Source organism: Sander lucioperca, chromosome 24 (genome assembly GCF_008315115.2).
Source record: "Sander lucioperca isolate FBNREF2018 chromosome 24, SLUC_FBN_1.2, whole genome shotgun sequence".
NCBI lineage: Eukaryota > Metazoa > Chordata > Actinopteri > Perciformes > Percidae > Sander > Sander lucioperca.
This window is the reverse complement of record NC_050196.1, coordinates 11,386,610-11,403,364: the sequence shown is the minus strand read 5'-3', so window position 1 is coordinate 11,403,364 and position 16,755 is coordinate 11,386,610. Positions and strand designations below refer to the sequence as shown.

General features: G+C 40.9%; 1 protein-coding gene across 1 annotated transcript; it reads right to left on the bottom strand.

Moving 5' to 3' along the window:
* Positions 1 to 251: 251 nt before the first annotated feature.
* On the bottom strand, positions 252 to 16,367 carry slitrk6 (SLIT and NTRK-like family, member 6). Its single transcript, XM_031292307.2, has 2 exons — positions 15,811 to 16,367; positions 252 to 4,240 (listed from the first exon to the last, which is right to left on the bottom strand). Exon 2 carries the CDS (start codon positions 4,223 to 4,225, stop codon positions 1,688 to 1,690), a length of 2,538 nt encoding a protein of 845 aa, XP_031148167.1. The 5' UTR covers positions 4,226 to 4,240; positions 15,811 to 16,367; the 3' UTR covers positions 252 to 1,687.
* Between the last annotated feature and the right edge of the window lie 388 nt (positions 16,368 to 16,755).

Below are 16,755 nucleotides of genomic sequence, written 5' to 3'. Positions count from 1 at the left end.
AACAACCAAACGGTGTTTACACAAGTACATGCATGCGCATTGCATATGCACCACGGAGGACTGATAACACATTAAGAGAGAATGTAGTTCTTTTGAGTGGAGCTCAGGCTGGCCAATTAGTCAACAGACTGTGCACTGCAGAGAGGCTAAAGTAGTTCCATATCATTGTACAGTATATATAAAATGGAGCATTATGGATGGTGTCTGAATGGGATACTTTCGCTAACCACAAATTCAGTTCCAAATGTATGTAATATTGCAACTCTTTATTTCATCAGTTACAACTTCGTTTTATATTCTGTACAGCACCGAAGGCACACAAAAACTAAAGATATAATGGAACATAAGTATGTACAAAATATACAGAATAAATAATTAAATCTAGATAAGTAGAAAAGCTACAGAGTGTGTGCTTACATGAACCATTTCAAAGTTGAATGTTTTTTGAGTATGAATGGAGTGTAAATTCTGACAATGTCCACATTGCAAATGTCAGTCGCCAGCAGTCCATTGCTTTTAATATGAGCTGAGAAAACAGAGAGAAGTTGGCTGAAGTCCGTTGGCAGGTTGTCTGGAAAACTCAAGCTTTTGAGTGACGTTGCCCATCAGTAACCATTCATGTGCTAACAGGTTAATATGCCCCGCCTCTATTGAGTTCAAAACATTTCCAAATCAGCCAATCGGCATTAAGGAAGGAGCAACGTTCCTAAATGCTGTTTGAGGATTGTCAGACATACAATAATGACATGAAACACAATCTCACATACAGTCGTGCACACAAACGTGCACTGAAGGATCATAAACATTTGTGGCTCATTTGCTTCTGGCAGAAATGAAGAAAAAAAAAAGTTTCAGCAGGACTCTGTTGATTGTCATGCACCATCTTATGGCATTTGATTAGTGCAATGCATTTTTACAAGATTACAGTTAGTTAAATATACTGTACTTTAGGTGCTGTATTTACTGATTGAGACAAAATAAAATCATCCTTTCTGTGAATGTCACCAGTTTGTATAAAAATAAATAAAAGGACCTATGACCGCGAATGTGCAGTGTATTGGATCGATCAAAATAACTGACAGGAAAATAGCAGCGGAAGCATGCTCCTATCACTGTTTTCCAATGTACAGTTGGCATTTTGCTGACTCTACGGCACAATAAGCTTTATGGTTACAGCGTTCCAGCTGGATTATATTGACACAGGGTATAATCAGGTCATACCCAGAGTCAGGATAGACTGATTAAACAGCAACTCTGGGTCAAGTGGTGATTGAAATTCACTCACTTCCTTCCAGACATCTGCTTTATCCTATCAGGATGTCAAATGGGGGTGTGTGAGCAATGGGGATCAATTTATTTGGTGTCAGTATGCCATGGAAATTTAATCAATCATCAAAAGCTGATTGAGTGGATTTCAAAAGAGGGTTTTAGCCCAGGACCACTCAACACACTGCGATAGCTTCTTGAAGTTACATTTGTCCAAAATGACTCCACCTTTCACCAGCTACATAACATGACTGTCAAAGGTAACACAAACTAAACCAGTTACATTCTGTGCTACAATTAAACCTAAAGTGATGTGCCCATAATATATATTTCACACTGTGGAAAGTACAGGAGGGCCAACAGGACAAGGCACTTGGTTGAAAACATAATATATATTGTTTTATTTTTCTTCTGCTTAAGCTCAGTTAAATGCAGTTTGATGCTCCAGAACCTCCAAGTAGTCTGGCTCAGTATGCAAGTTAGCCTTAAGTTCAAAGTACTCGTTCTGAGTTTGCTCAAGCATGACCTTGCGTGGTCTTGAGTACATTATTGTCTCCATTAGCTTTAGCTCCTCCTGGTGCCCCGGGACCTGCATGTCTACAGCAGACTGAAGCTGGGGCATGTTTTTCCTTAGGTACTCCGTTATTCCAAGCTGCTGCAGCTCCTTCTCCCTCTCCAGAATGTTCCTGTACAGGGAGTTGGGGTTCCCGAGAGTGATGAACTCTGCGGGGCACTCTCCAGTCATGGGTCGGAACTTTGAGCCAGGGATTCCTGTGAGTGGAGAAGTGTTCTCCTTCTCCATGATGCTCCGGCAGACGTGATGCTTGGGGCCGGGTTCGTCGAGGCCATAATCCAAATCTGCGTCATGCTCCTTGTGCTGGGAGCAGTAGGTGGGGTTGCGACAGATCTGCACAACAGGACTATGGGATCTCTCTTCGTACAGAGCGGCGGACCCTGTTCTTTGTGTCAGAGTGTGGTGTGTGGTTTTCTGCCCGTACATGCTGTAATGTAAGTGAATGGGACTACTGCTGCTGTTTTCTCTGGGCTGCTCCTCTGCTGCTTTTTTCTTTGCCCTTCTGCGCCGCCGGTGCACCACAAACACCACCAGTCCGGCTGAGCAGAATATAATCATGAGGACAAACATAAGAAGGCTTAGGATGAGCACAGAGAGTGGAACAGTGTTCGTGAGTGAGCTAAACAAACCTTTGCCAGGGCTGTCAGGCCCAAGAGTGGCTGTCACGCTCTCCTCCCCACCTGGGGACATAGGGTGGTAGGTCCCTAACCCGGCGCAGAGCATCTCATGACGGAGGCTTCTGAGTTCAGCCTGCATCACTTTCTTTGGGGTGTGACACAAAATGGAGCCCACCACTGTGTCCTTTCTGAGTTTCTCCACCCATTGTTTGAGGCTGAGCAAGTCACAGCTGCAGTCCCAGGGGTTGTCCTCTAAATAAATCTGCTCCAGCGAGTCGAGTTGATCAAGCACGTTGCTCACTGGCAAGTGCATAAGTAGATTTTTCCTCAGGTTTAATTTGGTGAGGGGCACATTGCGAAATATCTGCGCTGGAAGAGAGCTGAGCAGGTTGTTATTTAATGACAACAGCTTCAGGTTTGGCAGGGGATTAAATGTGCCTGGAGCAATCTCTTTGATAAGGTTGTATTCCAGATACAGGTATTCAAGGTTGTGGAGACCCACAAACATTGTGGAGAACAGTTTTTCAATTCTGTTGCCATTCAAATACAGTTTTTTCAAACTGCCCAAGCTGAGGAAAGTTTCATTATCAATGTAATCAATTCTGTTGTTCGCCAAGTTGAGCAATTCTAAACTATCATATGTAACAAAATCATACTTCAAGAGTTTCTGAATCATGTTTCCTGTCATGACCAGTTTAGTAGGGCTTTGCTGGAGTATTCCGATATCTGATACCTTTTGAATTCCTCTGTCTTGACAATGCATCAAAAACCCAGCCACAGGGTGATTGTGACAAGAACAGTGCTCCACACAAGGACTGCCAGGAATGTGAGACGGTGTCGGTACCTTTGCATCATCTTTGGCGTCGATCAACTTGGGACTCTGAGACACTTTAGATGAGGGAGTAACAACCATATCCAGTGACTTTGACGGCTCCTCCAGGTTAATATCTGCATGGGACGGGCAGAGAACATCCCGTTTGACTTTAGCCAGAATGGTCCCCTTAAGATGATGTGGTGTGCTGCAGACCACATCCCCGATTGCTGACTGGGCCCTCATGTTCTCCATCCAGATTTTTAGATGCAAAATATCACAGTCACAGACCCAGTCATTGTCTTCCAGGAGAAGTTCCATTATCCGTCCGATGTGCTCCAAAAACCCGACATAAGGCAGCGTCTGGAGCTTGTTGCCACGTAAGTCCAGGTGGGTGAGGGGCACGAACCGGAAAATGTTGTTGGGTAAAAACTCGATGGAATTATCATTGAGGATGAGGACCTTGAGGCGGATAAGTTTGTTGAAGGCCCCGGGCTCGATGACCCGAATGAAATTTGTGTCAGCTTGGAGAAACTCCAAATTCACCAGGCCTTGAAAAGTGTCCTCTTTCAGAGTGATGAGGAAATTGCTATTTATGTGTAGCTTTTTCAGTGAGCCGAGAGTGCTAAAGACCCCTGGTTCCAGCTCTTGAATGCTATTACCCCCAATGTGCAGCGAAAGGGCATTCTTAAGCCCTTCCATTTCCTCTGCGCGGAGCTCAACCAAGTCATTTTTGTAAAGGTTCAGATGGAAGGGCACACCTGACGGGACTTTGATTTGGGAGATTTTGCTGATGTTTCTCTGCTCACAGTTGAGATGAAGAATGCCATCTTTTTCCTCGCAGGAGCACAAGGAGTCACAAGACTCACTTATAGAGGATGATGCCTGCGAGGGATGGATGTCTTGGGATCGGGCCGCGGTGAGAAACAAGCCGATGAAAATGATGCAGGGCAGCATTTCGGTCTGAGATATCTGTAAAGACAGGATAGAAGCATGGGCAGAAGGGGTGGGGAGAGGGAAAAAAAATCATTAAGCTTACATTGTTTTACAAGTCATGCAGTTTGACACAAATTAAATGTATTCCGTATAATGATTATATTAAAATGTATGACACTGTTAAATGATATTCAGTCCCAGTGATCCAAATGTCATAGAAGTTTAATGTGTTACAATACATGACCTTTGGTTGTTGTATGTGTCAAAGTGCAACAGCGTAAAATTACATGTATGGGTGCATCATATGCATGAGGGGAGTCACACTTATCGAGGATGAAAGAGTAATGTAGAATTGTCTTAAAAATGGCAAACAGTGTCTACATGCCCACTATTCTACACTCCTTTAATTTTGTAAAAATAACACTCAGTTTTATCATAATGTATCTTCATAAAGTTATCTGTGTGTGGCCTTTATACGACTGAGCAACGTTGTGTCCTGGGTGGACTTGAGGAATGGAAGTTAACCAAGTGAAGCAGCTAATGAGAATCCTAATATTCCATATTAATATCATCAGATGTCACAGTATCTACCCGGACACTGCGGTACCAATGACTAAATGCATTTCACAGGGTGAGCATTGACAGTAAGACAGCATCTCTTTCCAGTGACTCACACTGAGATAATGGTACATTTAAAGAAATGACTTTCTCATTTGACTGATTTTTCTGCCCTTTATATGCAGACTAATTTAAACAAAGTGAGTCATGTGAAGGCAGAAGGCAATGCAGTCCATGTCAATGCAACATTTTATAAAAGCCATTCCAAATAAAGAACTGAAAAATGAATAGTCGTGCCTTTATTGTTTAACCAATTCACTCTCACTCGACTGGACTGAAGGTGAACTATTCACAAACCACACCTATTCACTGATTCATCAATCTGATTGCTGATACTGTTATTCAGATTGAGTGTTATTCCACTGTTCTCCATGCAGTGAACAATTGCAAGCAAGCTCTTGTGAAGATAATTCAAAATTCATTGTAAGCAGGATTTATTTTAATAGGCGATGGGAAAGCTAAAATGTGATTTTAATGATGAGAGGCCACAGCACCACATCTAAATCTATCACATTAATTTGACTAAGATCATAATGGATCAAAGGTTAGATCACTCTCAGGGGACTGGTGGACAAGTATAGGCATCTTCCCATAATAAAGGATACCTATCCACCATTCCCTAACAAAATTATTTAAAGAGATAAAACATGGAAAGATGGCAGAAAGGGACAGCTGTTATTGTTAACAAATCTGATTAGCATATGGAAAGCTTCATTCTAACAAGACTAGGCAAGCCTAGCTCAGCCAATACAACCTGTGCAGAGCAGTGTGTCAGAGACTGAAACCTCTGACTCATGACCCTTCTATAAATGGTGCTCAACTTTCTTTTGACATAAGTTTCAAAAAGTAATTCCCCCCACTGTAACAGTCAATGAGATGTAGGGAACATTCCTGGTGGTGTTTGCAATTTCCTGTGCCCTAAAGCAGGCAGTGGTTTAATGGTATTCCAGCAAAACACATACAGAAAGTAAAGATATCCTTTGTCCCTCTGTACCTCACTGTATATATTAATTAAAATACTTGCTACAGCCTGACTTCAAACGTTAAAAGATTTATCAGATTATTGTAGTTGGTTCAGATGAAAGTTTTTCCAGCCTGACACACACAGCGTCCGAGGAGCCCACCAAACCCCTCAACCGAGCTCTCAGCTCCAAAGACAAAAGCTGAATTTGAAGGAGTCTCTTAAATTCTAACTTCACTCTTGCTTCTTCTTTCTCTTTGACCTTTTTTGCCTATTCCAAAGTGCCTCAATACATTTTTGTGCTGGTGGGTGAAGTCAAAACTATTGATGAAAACCAAGACAGCACTATCTCCAACATATTTGATGTATTCAGACATATAGCCCAAGGTCACCCTAAACTTTTCAGCCACAGCAGATCTAGACTCTCACTTCACGAGCCTGGAAACTCTGAAATATTACTGAGAATACAAAATAATATGAAATGAAATAAAAAAAAAAACCCTTTAAACACACCCCTTCCCAAATGAAAATAAATAAAAAAAAATCTTTATAAATATCATAACTAACAACGTACCTACCGGCGTAAATAAAAGTTCACAAACTAAATTAATTAATATAATCCCATTTACTAATTTCTACAGGGAATCACCACAACATCAGAAAGAATACAACAACAGGATAATTAGTTTCATGTTCCCGCCTCCAGGATTATCCAGTGCTCTGGGTCGGCCTGCACAACAGTACGATAACATAAAACAGAAGTGTGAAAGGTATTTCAGCTAACGTCTGTCAACTATAACCGATTTTTAGTAGTAGTAGTAAACCTTTCACGTCATCTTCATATATCTTGCAGTTAGTTTGTTAGTGATATTCATTTTACAGATACTCAAGATAAAGCAAATTTGAAATGCTATAATGTTATATTATTGCTTATAACATTTTTTGGAAATATTACATAAATTACGACATAAAATGCAGGAAAAGATGTTAAAAACGTGAAGTCACACTTGTCCAAAACTTACAGGCATTGAAATCTCCCTGATTTGTGAAGCCTCTTTGACATCATGAAAGAAATCATCTTAAACCAATAGGCAGAAAATGGGGAGATATTGTCTATGAGCTCCGAATTACCCATGTTTATCAATGGAAAACAACATGGCGAAATATAATGAAACACACAATTTGTCCAACCTATTAAATATGTATTATTTAGACAGGGATAACATTCAGAAAATAGCTCCAAAACCTGCCAACCAAGAATAGCTTTGGCCATTTTCATTTACATTACTTATCTGTATTTCCTTGTTCAGAAGTCTGCTGGTGGTCATGGTAGCCAAGGCACTCACCTCTGTGACCCTGATGGCTCGTATGAAACAGACTATTAAAAGATGCTATCGCGTACTGCATGATAACACTGTAGAGGGCAGATACAGAAAGGCATTAGCATTGTGCACTCTTTCTTCTGTATTTCAAACAGACTTCTCTAACTGATCCATTTTCCAGGTAATCAATGTTGCATGGAACGGTGGTGACGGGCACGAGAGATGAAATGCTCTTCCGGTGCCGCTCTCAAATGTGCATCTCCTGCTGTTCTGACAATTCAATTAGAGATATACTGAAGCCCAAGGAGATCTCCCCTCATGCATGTGTGAAGCCAACTCATCGTCCGACATCAAATGAGATGAGTTAGAAAGAAAAAAAAAACTAGTACAGAGCTGAGGAAGAAAAATCTGTTGATGGACTATTTATCACACATTGAGGCTTCCTACAGGCACTTTAACATACACCATAAGGCTATGGTCACTTACAGAACCATAAATAGCATGTTTACACTTTATTTGGGCCAGCTACATTGTTCCAGTGCAGTGAAGTGTTCCATAATATCATATACGTCCAATGCCTCCTCATGGTATTGTTCCAGTGCAGTGAAGTGCTCCATAATATCATATACGTCCAATGCCTTCGCATGGGTATAATAATAATAATAATCATGTCACAGCAAAAGGCTTTTTCTGTGGGTTTCTAGCAGCCCTCACACAGATAAGTCATGAATACACATGTTTATATTGCCACAGAATGCTCTAAGACACTGCTGTTTTTTCATGATGATCAGGTTTAATTATATTCACTGATGATCAATGCACATAATATAACCCTGTTGCTAAGACGATGGCTGATATCAACAGCCAACAGACTCAGCTGCAGAATATCACATGCAATGGCGGAACAATGCCGTGCACATCACTCACAATGATGTTCAAGTTCATGTTTTAGACTGTATTGCTCCCTAAAGAGGCCTTTCTTTTGTCTTTTACCTCCTTCACAGGAAGGATTGGCTACAAAGACAGCAGAGCTGTTGCCAGTAACAATTTTGAACACTTCAGTAAAGCAGCCAACATAAAGGGAAGAAAGTTAGGTTCCCCACCCTGGCTCCATGATGCTGTACCATACTACATGATTAACTTAAATATTATTTTCTACTTTATTGTCTTTCTTGGCTCTCTACCAGTGTACCACCAACAGCCGTAATTAGGCTTGAGACATTAGATTACCTGGCACCATCCGTCTATGTAATGTGAATAAGCAATGGAGCTACATATATTGCCATAGGTTTTGCTGATGAGCCCAACTCACAGCAACATTAAGATTCTCACTAAAAAATCACAATTATGTTGAAACTGACGAATATATCTTGCAATATATTTTCCTATCCAGTCTATGCCCTTGCTTTTTATTGATTTTGCACGCTTCATGCACCAAACGGTCAGAGCGTCGCAGTAACACTTATTTTCATCTTCCATACATGTTTCATGGTTGGCAGTGGATTGACACAATACAGACACAGTATGTGACAACACAACATGAACCTAGATATGCACCGTGCACCCTATCTAGTTGATAGTTTAGGGCATTATTTTTAGATAATATGAACACTGCTGTAGTCATGTTCTGTCCTCCTCACTGTCAAAGTAAGTAAAGCATGCTGGAGCCACAAATAGCCCATAAGGCAGGAGCCTAATTCCTTTTTCTGTAGCGTGAGGCAACTTGATGTGAAGTATGAAAGGCTTGTTATCCCTTGTGGCACCCAACAGATAGAGCCATTCTCCCAACTCCATCAAGAATGGTAAAAGTCACTCTATACGTGTGTTTTAAAACATATTGAGTGGATATCTGGATACTTTTTCACAGCCACCTCAATTCAAAACATTTTATGACCTCAGTCCTCCTCATTGCCAGGCTACCTGCAGTTATAGTGATTTATGGATCTTGACAACAGGGAGGTTAAAGGAGTCCATTTTAATTCACTAAAGTCTGAGGTTCCATGGCAGAACCACATACATAGTATATAATATACTGGTGCATCATCTACATGTCTAAAATGTTAATGTAATCTGTACTCCGTAACATGGATCAAACCCTATGGTGGTGAATTCCAAGCAGGTGAAAATTGTTCTTCGACTGACTATTATTATTAGAATCATTAGTGCAACTTTTGTAGGAAGTAACCTATCTGTACTCTATACCTTTACGGTATCTACCGAAATAACCCAGTACCAAGTAGTATCGAAACCTCTCCGGTCAAACAATAGATTATTTCGATCCTTTTTGTACCCAGATCTAGAAAACAATGACAGTTTGTATGGTTTTGCTCACAGCCAACCACCGCAAGCGTTCTTTGATTTAATGTGACCTGTGATTCGCCCACTATCACAGCAGCATTTTACGCAAATGAATGCTTCCATACACACGATGGGTATTAAATGAAGTAGAGTATCGGTATCACTTTAAGAGTACTGGCATTGGTATTGACATTATTTTTAAACGATACCCATCCCTACTATTACCACGGGGGTATTGTGGAGATATACACAATTTCAATACATATTGAGCACCATTTGCAGCTCAAGGAAACTCTATTTTACTATATTACTTTATAATACTATAACATCCAGCAGACCAACCGGACCAAACTTGTGCGTCTTTAGACTATTAGCTGTAGCAACCCAAAGTTCCTCCACCAACTGCTCTATCATGCAGAAACGAAGAATCTCTTGGCAGTGCTTTTGCAGACACAGCCTCGGTCTCGACCAGGGAGGCGAGAATCATACCCTGTGCTCTGATGGCTGCTACAAGGGTTGCATCTTTAGAAACATCATCAGTGGCCTGTTGAAAAGCTACATCAGCTGTGTGCTTTTGCATGTCATGCAGCAGTTCTAACAGCTGGCAGCGGATCATATGGCACGATATATGCAGCCGGGCCTCATATACTGAACTGCTTTACACATAGAAACTTCATACATCTATATGAAATTAACCAATACGTTGTTTACTGAAACTCCTCTTCTGTTATTGTTCACAGCTGGTGGGCCTTAATTTCTGATAGCGAACATATGCATGATAGAACTAATAATAGAAGCACAAAGACCGCACAGGAAGGGGAGGGGGGTGGCTCTGCTCCCCTGGCAAGCGTGATTTAGCAGGCTTGCATTTCAAATGGTCTGTTTAACTAATGCGCAGTAATTAGTTCTCCAGAAATGAGCAGGAAGATTACACCAGTGTATCGTGGCATCAAGGTACATTTTGTAAGGAAAGACATCTACAGTAAACAGATGTACATTTTCTGTTTACATTATTGTCCCTTTATAAAAAGGGACACATTGTATTTAGCAGTGACTAACCACTGCCCGACAGGACTATATTGTACATAAATTCATTCAGAATACTCAATCCAGAGGCAGCTGTATCTGGAAAGTGTGGCACCTCACAAGCAAAGTAAATATGTGAAAAGATGTATATTCTGGTACATTTTTGCTCTTGATTGTTCGCTGTCAAATCATTTTGGTACTAATTATTAATTGTGTAAAGTTGAGTTAATTAGCTGTTGAGAAATATTGATTGGATTTCATAATCAACTTTAAGTTAGGGTGTCCTACATAATCGTCCGAAGTGTCTGTCTTTATCTGTTCTCATCCGTTTGAATTGCCCATTTAAAATAAGTATCCATCCTCTGTAAAAAAGGCCGCAGGGTAACAGTAATGACAGACGTAATAGGTGTAGATCTGCTGTCTGATACGTAAACTTCAGACTCAAAGGTGCCACACATTATAGGTAGACAGACCTGCTTACAGAGGATAAACAACATAAAGGGCACCACCTTGAACATCCTGTAGTGTCTGGAAAACAGGACTAAGAGGTTAATTAAACTATGGCTTATGTTGTGTATGTCATTTTGTGAACAGACCGTTTTCCTCTATTTTGTTAACTACCCAATAAATAAGAATGCTGTGCTATATACAATAGTTACTACAAACTGGAAATTAGCCAACGGCTATCTGAAAATGTTTAAATTCTTATATCAGTAAAACAAAAAAATACACAGGTCTACTGTTGACACTTCTGCGCCTACACTCTCACGCATACTCTAAAGACTCAAGTATAGTCTGTTCTATGAAAGATTACATTGCCATGCATCTACTCTGTGTATTTCTTGTGTTTGTGGCATCCTTAACTGGCAGATGTATAACTGGTTTGAATTGTAAAACACTGTGTGCTTAAAGTTTTTCAACAGAGCCCTGCTGACTTTACTAATTACTATAAACTACTATAAAGTCATACAGTAAGCTGCTTTTATGATCACATCTGCCAATGGATGTAGTCATTAGTACCAGCTGAATGGCATTTGTTTTTAGTCAAGAAGCCTACTATAAAAATACTTTTAATTTTTGAAAAATTGTGCATGGCATATGTAAAATAATTTGCTTTGTTTCTGGTATTTTACTGATGGTTACAGTGCCATAATCGATACTTTTGCTGTCATAAGTGATTCTGCACATTTTGGCAAGTAGCTGCGCATTTTGGAATTTGAATAGAGTTGATATATTTAAGAGCGTTGAGCCGATGCATGTCCATGAGAAGAATGAAAAGAATAACAAATAAATAGCCTAAACAAAAGAATGCTTCCCGGACTTTAAATACTGTGGATTAGCTTTCACCTAGCAAAGGCATATTCAAAGTTCCCTTAGCTTGTATGGTGAAGAAAAAGTCATAACAGGACAGACGATTAGCACGGCCTCTTACTGTTTGGGAAACCTGCACAGGCAAGCTTTACCTCTGATTGAAAATCACAGTTTGAATCGTTTATATTACCTATTGTGATTCTCTGTCAGCTCTGCCCTCTTCCTATCTAATCACTAGACTTTCTATAATTCAGTCATGTGCCTTAAAGAGATCATTTTAAGTTGCTTTATGATGCAAAGACAGTGGAACAAACCTCCATTCATATGACACCCTGAGCAGACTGATGCACAACCTGTAAAAATCCAGCCTATGTATGACAAATGGAAATAACAAGACTGGCTGGAACTGCCAGTATCAGAAAGAGCAGACTTTAGCAGCCAGAGACAGAGCGTTTGGGTTGATGGTTAGAAAATATTTCACAGAGGACTGGGACATAGCTCCACTCTATGACCCTCAGCAGGATAAGCTGGTTAGAAGATGGAAGAATTGATTAATGTCAAGTCTGTGCAAGTCTGTATTCAAAGTAGTGCATAATCCTGAGGTACACTACTTTACTTTCATATAACAGGGTGTGGAGCATGAGATTAAAAACAACTCTGAATGATGGACATTTGACCGGTAACAAGTAAAGCCACGCGCTGTAAAGCTTGATGTCTGATGTTAAAAAGGTGAGTTTCAGGACAAACCTCGGGAATCTGAGTCCCCCCCAGTAAATAAAAGGTATATTTTTTACACGTAGGTTTAATAACTGATTAGAGTACGCCTAAAGGAACATCTTTAACACAGATTTAATTCAAGGTAACTTGTTTTTCTGCCCTGTTTTCTTTTTTTAAGATCAGGTACAGTGGCTGAGTTAATTGAGTGTCTGATGACTTGACAACGGCAGAGACTTGAGCTGACCTGCATCGTCTCCCTAAACAAGACCTTTCACCACCAATTAAGCAGGAATGCCACAGCGGTCAGTTAGAGAAGCTGGACGGCATTTTAAATCTTCCTGTTTAAACCTGTAAAGAAGAAGAAAAGCTTCAAAGTTCAATTATAAAAACGTCTTAACACCCTTATAATTCCCTGTTTGTATATGGGATGGATTACTGCCAGGCACCTTAAAATGCTTAGAATCATAACAAAAACTGAAGATTAAAAGCATTTACAGACAACACAGCACAAATCACACATTTGGCGTTAGCAATGTGTGCATATCACACGTGACATTGACGCAACAAAAGGGAGTGTTGCATTTCAAACACAGGCTGTGTATTGTCCTAAATAATCTTCTCACTGAGCATTTCATCAGAACGCTTACCACAGCCCATCATATTCGAAGTGCTACTTTCCAAACAGCAGATTTTCACATAACACAATAACACATTCAGCAAGATAGACAGACAGACGGCAGATGGACAGACTCAGCACCTGTCATGAATGTTGCGTTGTGCATTGCTATTTCTGTAAAATGTTCCTTTAAAAACATTGATCAGTAACACAACTTTAAAAAAAGTATGTATCTGTTGTGTTAAAAAACGAGTGCTGTTCCTACATTTGGCCTGAGGCTCCTCACATATGGAAGTAAGGAGCACCAGTGCTCCTGGAGCCCTGCAAGGACTAGACTTGACAGACTCCAATAAGAGATCCACTGGCCTGAAGCTTCCACCTCCCTTTTACTGTATGTCTATTAACAGGGAGGTGTAACAAGAAGGGTTTTTAGTGAAAGAGGCTATTTTCTTCCAGGTGTTTTGAGATAACACCCTCGAGGAGTGAGTAAGCACAAACGGGCAAGAGCTAGTTTTAATAACACTAAATACCTTGTCTGACAATTACACAGGAAGCCTTTACAGGGAGTGTTTTTCGTAGAATGAGTCCTACCTGCTAATTTACTCCAATTTAAACAAGCCACACCTTCCTGCAACTCATGAAGCAGATGATACCAGTAAACTGGCTGAGCAGCCCTCTTTTTCCTTATTCACATGGAGACCACCAACCAACAGTTGCGTGCATCCTAATACTTAGTCAGACTGCTTTTGCTTGGGGGCTGGAACAGAGAATGAGAGGGAGACTAAGACGGCAAATGCGAGATAGTGAGACTTGTTGCATCCAGCTAGGGGTTGTTTAATTTCAGCCTGACATGGGATAGCAGATTAGAGCCCCCTGTGCTCTATTGCTTTGGCGTGCATGCGTGCGAGTGTGTGTTTTTGTGCTCGTGCACGTCTCCCTGCCTTGTTTATGTACAAGCTCTGACCATCCATCAACTTCCCCGAAGCGCCCTGCAGTGTTCTCAGGCACCAATTATGGTGGGACTTGTCCCTTTCTCTTCTGTATTGGAAGTGATGTGGCTTGCCCTACAGGGTCGACACCACCACTACACCCACATATCTGCAGAGATTCTGCCAGCGCCCGCGGCCCCTCCACCGCAATCCTAGAGAAATGATAATTATGACATCCGCCCACTCAAGAGGTAAGGGATAGTTCAACTCCCTTGCCCCAGCTCTTTTTTTTTTTTGACTGATTCAATATTCTGTGGGCTCGCGCTGCCTACTCTCTCCGTGTCATGGAGAGGCAGAGGCTCTCCAATATATCTGCAGGCTCACTCTGACTGAATGTAGTGTACTTTAATAAAGTTTCACAATGCCCCCTTTCCCTGCTCTAGCCCCTCAGCTGGTTCTCTTAAAACTGCAGACTACTCTCACTGGTCACACCAATTTCCTTTGGCTGTTTCATACAGTACCACAACACCGATTCAAACACACATTTTTGTTTCCCTTCATTGCAAGCCATTTGTTCAATAGGCGTCTAATCAATTGTTGATTATTGGTATTGAGCCATTGGTCCTTTAAAGCAGGAGAAATTCTTTATTGATTAAAAAAATCCAAAGACTTCTTGTTAATAGAATATTGGGGAAAACAACATTAGGCTTAAGCTGTTCATTCATGTATGTCATGGGACGCTTATAACTAAGCTATTACATTATACACCATTGATTTATCCAAACACAAAGTTGGGACCGAAACTCAATTATGCAATTTACAATTTAAAGCTAATTAGTCACTTCTTCCCTTCATTAAATTTGCACTTATAACCTCAACATCACATAAAAGAAAAATACAGTCCTCCAGGACCAAGTGCAAACTGATTAAATTAGGCTTGAGTGCAGTAAAGACGTCTTTAATCAGTCGTGATCTACAATATGGCCAGGGATGTATGCGTCATGTTAACAGTGCTGTATAACGCCTAATGAGTTTAAATGAGATTAACAGACAAAAAAATGTTTCTAATAAACCCTCCTCTCTGATTGGCTGAGGTCCGTTAGAAGTGGTGATGCAGTCCCCATTAACAAACCTGTGTGACCACTGACAGTAATTATAAATATCCATACGCCACAACTACTAGCTATGGCTAAATAACAAAAACATAGAATAATAACGAACTATTGGGCCTTATATTGTGTATTTAAGCAGAGGTACAGTATATTGCCGCAAAGAAAAATAGAGCCACTTAAAGCTCCATGAATTTTCGGTAGGTAGGTAATGAAAAGCATTTTTTAGGCACGGCACCAGTCTTGATTACCATAAGCCTGCACAGCGCCGTAGGATTCAGTTCTGCGTGTGGCAAATAGCCAGGTGTGCTGGAGGTAATAGAGCCCCCTCAGGAAAACTCACGGTTACCTCAAGCCCAGGCACTTTTGTACAGCACCTTCTCTCCTTGTTAAACCATGCTACTGATAAACAACTATGTTTTCTGTTGACACGTCAGTCCACATACAGTACTGTACATTTCACAGGAATGTAAAAAAAAAAAAATGAAGGGGGTACACTGCTGTGTAACATACTGTAGCTAGTTGGAACCTGCCCATGATAGACACCTGGATTCCTTGCTACCTAGGCTATTTCATAATACAGCAGCATGACACCTTCCATAAAGCCGACCTGGACACCAAAAAGTAAAAGCGCATTACAGTGAAACGTTTTAAGATTGATACACATAAAATATCACAAGTGACTGATTCGTGGCTTACCGTCTAAAAGTGATTGAAACAGGGGAAGGCTATTCCAAATTTCACCGTACTCAGTCCATCAGTAGCCTATACAGGGAACCGACGCATTGGAGAGTGGCAATCCTCCACAATACTTTCTCCCCGGTGCTTAAAAACAAGCTGACACACGAAGAAACTTCACAGGGTCCGTCAGTCCCCACTTGTCCTCTCAGCTCCACAGTCTTTCTTGAGTCTGACAAGGCTGTCACACACGGGCTACTAATTATTCCCTTGCGCGAGGAGCTCGCGGTGAGGTTTCACTCCGGTCCCGGGATGATTGAGTGTCGCCCTCCTCCCACGGCCAGCCAGCCTCCCCACACTTAATTAGGATTAAGTTGCAGGTTCGAACCACGAAAGCCTAACACTGTTGTGATTGAATATACTTCTTCCTTCGTTTACAGTCCACTCTAAATGAAGACAGCGCTCACCACGTCCAGCTCTCGCGCCGCGCCGCGCGCTCTGTGTAGTTAACCAATCTGCTCTCTATATTGGAGTTGCTCCGTAATTTGCATGCTGTAGAGGTGGACTACAGACACGGGAAGATGCGTCAAGTCAGGCACAATACACATAAGGAGTCCTGGCGATGCCTTTCACAAGAAAAGCCTAGAGCTAAACGGACAATTTATTGTTTTTTTATATCCTTATAGTGGCCTATTTCACACTATTCCCCAAATAAGCATATAAGCCATTATAGACGATACACACCCACGTATATAATGTAACTCCATTTTCATCTCTCTCCAAACTAAATTCAAAAATTTTATTTAGAACGGAACACCATCCAATTTCCGGTATTTCTATGTCTATATCTGGTCATGCTTCATACTTCTGGGGAAGCTCTGTAGCAGTTACACAGAGCTCCTCCTCTTGGAGGTTCTTACTATAGCTTCCAAGGAAAAAGAAAACTTGCATTGAATGGCTTTAAAT

Excerpts from the sequence above, each read along its gene's own strand:
- slitrk6 (XM_031292307.2), bottom strand. The coding sequence starts at position 4,225 with ATGCTGCCCTGCATCATTTTCATCGGCTTGTTTCTCACCGCGGCCCGA.